This window comes from Strix uralensis, chromosome Z (assembly GCF_047716275.1).
Source record: "Strix uralensis isolate ZFMK-TIS-50842 chromosome Z, bStrUra1, whole genome shotgun sequence".
In the NCBI taxonomy this organism is placed as follows: Eukaryota; Metazoa; Chordata; class Aves; order Strigiformes; family Strigidae; genus Strix; species Strix uralensis.
This window is the reverse complement of record NC_134012.1, coordinates 30,457,645-30,468,766: the sequence shown is the minus strand read 5'-3', so window position 1 is coordinate 30,468,766 and position 11,122 is coordinate 30,457,645. Positions and strand designations below refer to the sequence as shown.

Here is an 11,122-nt window from a genome sequence, read left to right as displayed (position 1 = left end):
ATTCACAAAACTGTGTAATGGAAATACCGTGTCTCAGTTTTCCTGGTGTAGACTGGAGGACCTTCTGAAAATTGTAATTTCCCTTGAAGGAGGACAGGAGGTCAGACTGTAATTAGCAACACCTCTTGGTCCTAAACTCTCTGACTTCAAGACGGCAAGCCTCAAGGAGACCTCTGAGATGGAAGAGATGAGGATAATGCTTTGCTTCCACAGCAGGGACTATCGGGGCACATTTAGTTAGAACTCCAATGTATCTATACGCTTTTCCTTTCTATAAATTCTGGATGAAAGTCTCTGCAGTGAGGCAGAACAGTGGCAGCTGGACAAAAGAGAGTGAAGTTGACCGTGTGAGTGGCCAGGGAGACAGCCTGCAGAGGAATCAGTGTATGTGCCAGGGAACAGAGAAGGGAAATGATCCAGCAACTCAAGAACACCACAGCAGCATGGTGGGGAATGTTCCTCCATCTTGTACAATGGAGGAAAGGCCATGGAGCTAACAGGAGGCGGGATCAGCAGAGAAAGAGATGTACCACAAAGGATATCTTTCTCAAGTAAAAATGGAACGGTTTAGTCTTTACAAGAATCTAATGTAGACAGAATAACCCAAACAAATCCTATGAACAACTAAACAAAAAACCCAGAACACAGAGCAGAAATGAGCCTTGGAGACTTGGGCCTGTAGAGCCACAACATGCTTATAGCCCTCATAAGGTGAGGGAAATGTTTGCCCAAACCTGTGAATCTGTGTATCTTGATATTTTCTACTCTAACACCCTGTGGGATACAAATGAGTCATTTCATTCTTCTGTACCACAGGCACAAAGGCAGTTCTCCAAAACAGACTTTGGAACAGATAATAAAATCCATAAAGCCAAGAATCTCATTACATGAATGCAAACAATGCACCTTTGTATATTTATATGACTATGACATGCCAAAAACAATTCAAATAGTTCATTAATTAATAGCATTGTTCTTGCCTGGGGAAGACATAAGGCAGAGGAAATCAATGAGAGATTTTACTTAAAACTGAAAAGGTGTGAAAACGCAAGTTTCAGTCAAGTTCTCTCATAACTCTTTCTTCGAAAGCAGGGTCAGTGAAGAAAATCCCATGAACATGAGCATGGTTAAGTTTTTACTCTGTGTTTCAGTCAGGCAAGTGAAGATTTTGACAATTTCCTGTATTTTCTTTACAATGTCTCAACAGCTATTCAGCAATTTCTGAATTGCTCTTTTCTGTGTAAATCTGTGGGGCTGGGGAGGGAAAAGAAGGGTAAAAAGATTCTGTAATATCCATCTCCTTGGCTATTAGTTAACTCTCTTTTCATGAACACCTCTTACCATAAATTTCAAATCTTAAAAACCATCTGCTTACAATACTTATTTAACTCTGCAAGCTGAACCAGATGTTCATTCTTAATTTGTACTTTGAAACTGAAAACAAGAAAAACTAGACAGCTGCCACATTCTTCCTGTGACAAGGCCAGCCCCAGATGGTGTAGCTTTAGATTAGCCCTCCCCACCTCTCATCACTCTGTTGTTGAGTAAAAAGCTGTTAAAGCACCTGTAAGACGCTCTACATACCATCGAAAGAGCCAGACCTTTTCACATCAGCTCTTCTTCACTTTGAATCCATACATCATTACTTAGACAAGACTGGAATAAGATCTTGACACTGTTTCAAGGGAAAACTCACTACTGATATTAGTAGTGAAGGATGAGGAAACACTATTTTTATCAACAACCTGACAAACACCTTTGCAAAATAAACGGGAATAACATTTTCTAGGCTGTTTTATTTAGCACTGATTTATTGTGGATATTTGCTTGGAAAGCACTTTACATACATTATTTAAGTCACAAAGAACAAGGTGAAAATAGTGGATAATACACTTGTAGCATGAATGATAAAGTAGATTTTTAAATTCAGTGCTTAGAAACATTCTGCAGTAAAAACCCTTTCCCACACATACATTCTGAATCTGTAGATGTGTTTCTGAATACATACTTAAATCTCTCAGGAAGACTTACTGAATCAGGCACCTTCTGAATGCTGACACACAAACAAGCCATCAGGTTTTGGGTTTTCTTCCCTCTTTTTTTTTCATTTTGGTGATGTTAAAAAAAAAAAAAAAGGGAATAAATAATCAAACCTCGTGAATATTTTGATCTTCATACCTCATCAAAAGTACCTTTCCAGACACATGGAAGAGAATTGTCTGCCCCGATGATGCTGAGGGATGACCATTCAGAACCACAGTCTTACCTTACAAAATATATCTACATTAATCACTGTTTAAGGCAACTTTTCTTCTTATCCATGGAGATAGGTTAGGATTGGAAAAGGTGTAAGTAACTTTCAAGGAGCAGGGTGATTGCAGGTTAGAAGCAAGGTAAGAAGACAGACATTTGTTCTCAAATGGTGCGACTCCGATGCAGCCTGCAAATGGGTGCCCTACTGACCCTGTCACATCTTGTGTAAGGGGATGTGTCACTGACATGCAGTGATGATCACTGGAATCAAGCCCTTAATCCTACTAGCTCATCCATAGTTAAGCACTGGGTACCTCACATGTATCAGTCTCCACATGGACTGTACAGATTTTCACCATGGGAGTTCACTGTTAAAGAAGTATTGATGTTTGTTGTGTGACCAGCATAGCGGAGGCTGCCAGGGAAGTGCGGCCAAACCGATACAGGGAAGAGCAGGGTGAGTGTGGACAATCGGGCAGACATACAGCATGAGGGCAAATGTACAAAGACACTAGTCTACCCTTGGTGTGCACAAAGGGCCCCCCCAAAACAGGTGCACAGCTGTGCAGAGAGGGGTTGCCACCAGTAGCAGGGTCCTGGCCACTTCACTTCTGTGGCTCCCAACCACCGTTCACCCCGATGTAGAGTTGCTTTTGGCCATTTTTTTCTTGTGGTTATATCATTGATCAGTATCAGTTTACAATAAAACATTTTCTCTGTGGGTCTCCTTATTGCTACCTTATTGCTATAGTTGTTTCGATACTCTGTAGTACACAGGCAATATAGGTCTGAGCACTTGTATGTATATAATAATGGTGTGTATATATAATAATCTTACTGTTCCAGGAGAGAGATTAGCACTCATGCCTAATATCTATTGCTATAGATACTACTACAAATCATCCCAAAAAACCTGTCTTATAACAATGTCACAACTTAACTTTATTTAGCAGAAGTGCTATTTGGACATTGTGGTGCTCTGATGCAGTGCATGACTTACTAGGATTACACATACAATGCCGTCACTGCAGAGTTCAACCCACACACTCTCTTCCCTCCAGGACATTCTGTCTTTTTACCCCTCCCACTGACAACAGGTAATAGGTCTTTTTCAGAGCTTGTTAATTCTGCTCCTAGATCAGACACAGGGAGAACTGTACATAAGCCAGCAAGAATGATCTTTTAAGACAGAGCTTACCAAGACCTAAGCAGTAAAAGATGCCCCTTTCACTTCTTTTTTTTTTATTTAGAGTTGCCCTGACACAGTTGCATGTCGTACTTGGCATCCCCTAGGATCCAGACTAAATAGAAATGCTTTTATCATACATGCAAAATAAAAGTGTGGAGATGGCCATACGCTATCAAAAAATGAGAAAGAAACCCATAGGCAAAATTATGCCTCCTGAAAGCTGGTACTTTTCATCTTTTTTCCTCCTGTTGCTGTCTCAAGAGCATGACTGAAAAATTGGGGAGTGAATGTCAGAGTTTGCAAGCAGCAGAATTATGCCTCCGTGGCTTGAAACAAAATCCATTTGACTCATAATATCACCTGTGGGAAGGAGGAGAGAGAGTATCTATGCTCTGGCAGTAGCATAATCACCATTTTGAAAACATTACCCAAGACAGCCATGTACTTACTGTTTTGGTCTAGCTAACTTACCTACATGTGCTTCCCCAGACAGTTACTGCACTGGCTTCTAGTCATACGCCTTCAGTAAAGTGCACTGGCTTGGACTGAAGCAATTTCACCTTCAGCATAACCTCTACTACTCCAGACCTGTCCTACAGCAAGTTAACATGAATTTTCTGATGTAACCACTGAAGATGTAGTCAAGTTACCATCACAGCTTAGAAATGGATGAGAGTTTGACAATAGATACTACAAAAGTTGAAGCGGGTGCTACATAAAGGCACATTTTACAAATACTTTTCACACCACCACTGTAGCAGCCTTTCTTTTTATGCAAATTTAAAGGAATTCTCCATTTATTGAGGTATTCTGATTAGTTCTCCCCCTAACCATTTTTCTGTACATTCTTCACCCTCTCCCAACATTAAAATTATTGCAATTAAAATGCACATTACAAAATACTTCTGTTAATTAGTTCCCTTTCATACCTGTACCTCCTTATGGTCCATCCTTAAAGCTTTCTGTAAGCAGAAAAGTTTCTAATCACAGCAGAAGGGTATTATCAGAGTTGTTCACCCAAAGGGATTAACTAAATTGATGATGGATAGCTGAAAGAGTACAGGATTATTCATGTAGAGCTAATCAGTTCAAATTCAAGTCATCTGAGTATTAAATCTGCCATGATGGATTCAGATGAAAGATGCATCTCCTAGTAACTACCACCTTTACCATAAAGTCTGTGGCTACAAAGATTAGGCATTGTCTTCAAAAATTAACTTCCTCTGTCCAGCTCTAAAACAGAACAATTTTACTGACTGTGGGATCAGACTACCAGAACAGGTGTTAATTGCTGTTCTGCTAATAAACAAACAGCTTTTATTGGCAAGATTTCTTCTTAATAAGTACTTTTCACAGAATGCGAAGGTCAAACAATTTTAAGAAAACCCTTACCTAAAACCTCCTCTGGAATTATTCCTGTTTCTCCAGAGACTGGCTGTTCTGGAAAAACATATTCCTTTCACATACCTATCTTTTTCTCTGTAAAGCAACAAGCAATTCTGAGTCATAGCCAGCACTGTGCTGTAGAGCTATGCAATTTGCAGCAGGCTAAGGGTTAGCAGTCTAACTTTAACAATGAGGTTTAGTTAAGCACAGGTAATTTTATGATATAATTACTCCATTGCAAAAGAATCTGCTACCTGGGCAACACATTGCCCTTTCTATGTTTGGTGTGACTGGAACATTTGGAAAAGCTGTCACAACTTCAAGGAGCTTTAAAAGTTTAAAGATAATAAAGCTTTTGATTTTTGAAGTTTTTATAATACTTCCAAATTTTTACTTAGGTCAATTTTAGAAATCTGAGCTACGCTGCAAACTTGTATCTTTAATTAGTGTAAGCTCTGTATTTTTATTCTAATGGCTATTAATCTCAGCTTGTACATTTCACCTTTTGGATCAGTGGCTCCCTGTATTTAGGGTAATTCTAATTTGGGGATTTTCTAGCTTTTTCATTGCATACGTAACAGACGGGAACAACATAAATTCTTCCTTGCCCACACACTTTTTCCTAATGTAACTTGAAATATAAAAAATATAGGTTTATTCAATTTCCTTAGTTGCAAATCACATTTTGGAAAGCTAGTAAATTATAAGAAGGAGCTCGCCCTCTCCCTCCCACCCTGGCAACTCCCAAAGCTGTTCTTTTGATGTATCCATTCAAAACAGCCATTTATCTTTTGAAATGCCATGTTACAGGGCTGGGGAAAAAGTTTGTTGTTTTGTTTTGTTTTAAAGGGAAATAAAACCTTATTTAGGAAAAAATACTTTATTTTTTTCCAAAACATGTTTAGACAGATTGCAACAAGAACAAAGTACAGTACAAAAATGACTCACACATCCTGCAATAGTTAATAAAACACTAACCACAGACCTAACTTTTGTCAAAGTCCTTTTGGGTCCAATATACATTTTTCATATTACAGAGGTAATGCCCATTTAACAGTGGCATCAGATAAAGTTTGTAAGACCATTATAACACAGTCACTAGTATTTGCTCCACATATATACCAGCTTTTGACATAGTTTTATTTTACTCCAGACACACTGAGTGTAGTCTGAAGCCAAGTATAAGTTTCTTTCCTTGTGTCAAAAGTTCCGCATTAACTTCAGCATGTTTGCCTAGAATCTACCAAAAGCCTTTCTTGGGCAAATATTTATATCCCAGTAGAGACTTTTTGCACCTGTCAAGCCAAGGACTGCCCATACACCATTATCCCCTCTTTCAAAAGGGAGCAGGTGCACAAAATGTGAGGGCATAACTGAATATATTTTTCTACCTCAAAGCCTACAGGTTTTTTTTGCTGCCTTTCACAACTAATTGTGAACGGCTGTGTGTGGCATGCCAAACAAACCTGAAAAGAATATATGTGGTAAGTCGAAAACTGTCAAGGAGGTTTCTCCTCCCATGGCCATCTTTGCAGAGGAGGTTAAAACAAGTCAGTATAGGCTGTGATCTCTTCCGCAGTATTCTAACATTAAGGAAAATTAAAAGACAGATATTTTTTCTTACTGTGAAACTGTAATTTAGTCAACATAAGCAGGAATGAAGCATTTGACACATGCAATGTATAACAAAAAATTGTCACACCTTTACTTTTATTTCCATGCCAATATTGTCTCTGCAATTACTTTAAGAATCTACTATTTCTGTTGTAATCATCTGTTTTGCACTGCAAAGCTCATTTTGGTCAATCTTGTTTTCCCTCTCTATCTAAACCTTTCAGAAAAAGCCAAGAGTTAAGTCTGTAGATACACAAAACTAGAGCACCCACTGCATTAAGGCTTGAGGGCACAGGGACATAAGAGGCACCTGTGTCCCATGCAGTGGAATACAGTGCAAAGAGTCCCAAGCCAGCTGAGACTCCAGCCAGCCATTCCATGCAGCACAGAATACTGGCATTGCATTTATGAACAGCACAGGTCTAAATAGCCTGAAGTCAGCATTACTGTTTACATGCAGCAAGCTTGGGTACTTCTGCACTGAAATCATCACTGGTTTCCCTGTGCCAGAATAAGCACAGGGAAAGGCAGGTTTTATCAAGATCTTTGCTGCATTTTCTCTCACCCCATTTCATGAAGTGTGTAGATGTTTCTTATCTTATAGTTTTGCTAAGGTTGGAAAATCCAATGCCAACACACGTCATTAAGACTTTCTCCCCTCCCATGTGCTCTTCCTCAGGGGTCTTTGTTTCAATTTTAAACATGATCTGGAAGAAGCTTCTCAGGTGTCGCAGAAACTCAATTCTGAGGGAGAGAAAATAACAGAGTTTAAGAAACAAAACAGAAAGCCCATAAGCAGTATGTATTAATGCTGATTCCAGCAACGAGCACAGTGAATAGAACATGAAAACATTGCTTCATACAGAAAAACAAGCCTACAGGCTCAAAACATATGTTGTTCTCACTTGTGTTCTAGCAGTGGCTAGTGACCCCTACTGAAACAACTGCACTCTCTGTATGAACAGAGACAGAAGGAATGCCTGGTAACATAGCAAAACAAAACAGTGAGGGAAGAAGAAAGGAGAAAGAAAAGATGTAGTCAGGCAAGGTCACTTACTCATGATGCTGACTCTCCCTCAGGGCCATATGAACCCCATACCAGCCTGTGGTACTCCTCCCCCCGCATTGTTTAAAGCAAAAATATAAGATAAACCAGGGATAGCCAAAAGGTTGGCCTTGGGTTGCATACTTTAAGAAGACAGACATCAGATCCTAGAGCACGTGTTTGATTTGTATTACTAACTTGCCCATGTCTTAGTTAAACTAATGTTTCATTAGAATCACATTCAGACTCAGAATTCTTCCTGTTTTCTCTCCTCACTTTCAGGAAAAAAAAAGGTAGGAATTTTCCTTTCATCATTTTAGAATGAGAGGCACAAAGAGACTAAACAGACACAGTGCTCCTAAGTGTATACTGACTAGAGGGTGAGTGACAGGAAAAGCTACTAAAAAGTATAAAAACAGAACAGAAACAGCCAAGAAAACATTCCTACTGGCTTCCTCAAAACAGGGAACAAGTAATTACACCAAAAGACTACAAATATAAAATTGATAATTGTTCCTGACAGAAGTCTGGTCTCTTCCAGTCATGGCCACAAGCAAGTCTGCAGTCTTAAACTAAGGTTTAATCTCCTGCAGCAATTGGTATGTGCCCTTCTTAGGTTAAGTTTAACCTTTAAAGAAAGGGAATGTGCACATCCAGTCCACACATTTCTTTGGCTGGCAATCTGGAAAAACCTTCTGCTCTGCATGCTGAGAGCATAATCGCAAGCTAAATCACACATCATTACACCAAGTCAAGAGAAAGTACCCACAAAACGGGAAGCAGGAGACCAAGAGGATATGGCTGTCCCCACTGCAACATCATGAAGCCTCTGAAAGCCTCCTGGCAGCTCCTACACATAAATTATGAATAAGCACAACAAAAGTTGCAGGAGCAAGAATTGCTTTATCCACTTCAGCTGGGCATGCTGCTGTTCCTGTGCTTGCGTACATCCATGGGGAGAGAAGGGAAACTGCAGGAGCCAGACAAAGACAGGCTGTCATTACCTACACTGGTCTGTGCTTAGCAAGATCTGAAAGTTATCTCCAGTGCAGTCAGCTGAATAGTTCTGTGGGGTGAATGTGCGCACATGGCTCCCCATGCTATGTACATCTTCCTACCTCACCTTCCTGGGCTGGCAACTGGCCTTAGCACAGACACCAGCTCTCATCTCTCAAATGGATTAACAGGTGAAAGAAAGAATAAAAAAGCTCCTTTTCTTCCATGCCTCCCCAACTGGTTGGGGTTTCTGCTTGCTGCTATAATAGGCACATGGGCATATGCTGGCACAAATGCTTAAGTAAAGCTCACAGGCAACAAGCTCTGTACCAGCCTCCTCCTTAGCTGGGTCCTTTCCCAGAGCTCTGGCAGTGTGACAAGAAAGCAGCCGAGCCCAAAACAGCAGGAGTGGCGTGCTGAACTGCAAGGAGGGCACAAAATAAACCATACAAATGCCAGAGGTGGCATGGAGCCGGAAGCTCAGGGAAAAATCCTAACATCTGATCAGCAAACTCTGCAACATGTGGGTGGGATCAGTTCAGTCAGTACCTCTCTCTGCGCATACGTAGACTACTGTGCTTCTCTACCTCTTCTCCCTTTTGAACAAGAGCAAACTGAGAAAACGCAAGAGGGCTTTGCCACAGCCCCCATGTACACAGAAAAGGTTCACAGAGTGAGAGCAAAGGGGAGGCTGCCTGGGGATGTCGAGGGAGAATTTGTGAGCAGCAAGAAGCCAGCTCTGTCTTGCAGCAGTAGAAGCACAAGCGGTAAGAGCCCTGGAAAAAGAGGTGGGAAAGACAGGGGTATGTGACAGAAATGCAGCAGAAAGCAGGTTTGTATAAGCCTGAGGTTGATATGGGTCATGTGTGGGAAGGTTTGCACCTCGAGTAATAGTGGAGGCTGCACCAAACATGTACAGACTGGAGGACGGAGGGAGGGGGCAGGAGGCACAGAGAAGTTTTATTTTTCTGGAAATTTAGACTGTGTGTTCAGGCAAGAACAAAACAGCTGAACACTCTTCCTTAGGCCCAGGGACAGCACATGAGCCACACTGGAGGTTTTCCTCAGGGCCAGCCACTTTCAAATAAAAACCCACTGTACTACAAAAAAAAAAGGCATAAAAAGTCTGTTTACCTAAGTGCTATCTTTTCCCAGAAGCCTGCTAAGCAACACCAAAAGATACATAACCACTTCACACGTCTTAGCTCGCTGTCAGGGCAAAGCAACCAACTTGCAGATCACTGCGAGAGAAGACCCGTGCACCAGCAACGCCTTCTCGGTTCGACTACCCCGAGAACAGAGCAGGGCACAGCTCGGCAGTGCTGGCGGCCCCGGTGCTGCTCCCCAGTCTCACGCCGGGGCCTTCCCGGCCGCCTCCCGGCCAGAAGCGGTGGAGCCAGGCCTGGCCTACAGCTGGCGGGTGCGGCCTGCGGCCAGGGCCCGGGCCGCCAGGGGGCGCCGCGCCACGGAGAGGCCGCGGCCCCGACCCGCCGGGCAGCGGGCGGGCTGCGGGGGGAGAGAGACAGGCGAGGGGCTGGGGGCCGGCCGGGACGGACACCCCCGACCCCGGGCTGGGCTCGGGCAGCAACCGAAAGCGACGGCCCGGCCAGGCAGAGGCGCCCTGCCCGAGGCAGCCCCGCCTCAGGGGCTGCACCGGGCCCTGTTCCCTCCACTTGAAGCCCCTAAACCCTTGCGGAACAGAGGGCCTGGGCACTCTGGCTCTACGGTTATCTCCTTCATGTACCCCCAGCTCATGCCAATTCACCTGCATGCAGACTAGCCTGTTCTGCAAGACTGATCTCTGCTAGGTGGCAACACAGCCGGCACCCTTGGCTTGACAGAGAGGCACTTCCAGATGGCCACACGCCAAGTGGTCTTTTTGGGCTGCTGTCCCCAGTGCCACTCAGGACAGCCCTGCTTATGGTGTTGCCCCCGCCCCCAACCCGCCGTTAGCGGGAGCAAAGGATGTCTCCGTGGAAACACACAAATTAGGGAGACATTTCCTCATTCTGATGGACGTATTCCAAAGTACCATGTACCTACACAGTGCTCTCATCCCCAGCTGAACTGTCACATGCATGCTACATTGTGCTAGACAGGGAAGCCAATCTAGTGCTAACATGGCTTATAAATAGCTTTGGATTCTGCAGGTTGAAAGTGTTAAATGCAGAGGTGTCACAGCCCCAAGACAGAAAAGAAGGGACAATGAAGTTGAACATGACAGTACTACAATTTACTTCAAAAGCCTGTGCATTCGATGAGTTGCTCGGGAGCCAAATTTCCCAGCCCTTTATGAGCTGCCTTAGTGGGGGCATGGGGGTGCTGCAGGCAGAGCTGTGTGATTCCTGAATAGATCCTCATAGGACTGGTGATTCACAGATTGTCACAGAATCACAGATTTTATGATCTCATGTGACACATACTGCTTCAGGATGTCTTCTCCTGACCTTCAGCTTTGTCACACACTCCCAGCTTGGAAGTAGTGACAACCCACCCTTTTGAAATCAGCCTGCTTACAAACTAAACTAGTGCACTTGCGTGATCTTCACAGCAAAAGACTGGACAATGACAAGTGATTGGTTTGTTTCACATGCTTAACTGTGCACTTCAGGCAGTGGTATCTACTCTCTGTAAGCCTT

At 42.9% G+C, this 11,122-nt stretch overlaps 1 protein-coding gene across 3 annotated transcripts in view; it reads right to left on the bottom strand.

The window, feature by feature from the left end:
• Positions 1–5,689: 5,689 nt before the first annotated feature.
• RCL1 (RNA terminal phosphate cyclase like 1) overlaps positions 5,690–11,122 on the bottom strand; it is a 33,487-nt gene continuing 28,054 nt past the window's right edge. For all 3 annotated transcript variants that reach the window (XM_074856535.1, XM_074856537.1, XM_074856538.1), the window contains exon 9: positions 5,690–7,186. In XM_074856535.1, coding sequence (XP_074712636.1) covers positions 7,036–7,186 — 151 coding nt within the window. In that variant the 3' untranslated portion in view covers positions 5,690–7,035. The remainder of the gene's footprint in view (positions 7,187–11,122) is intronic.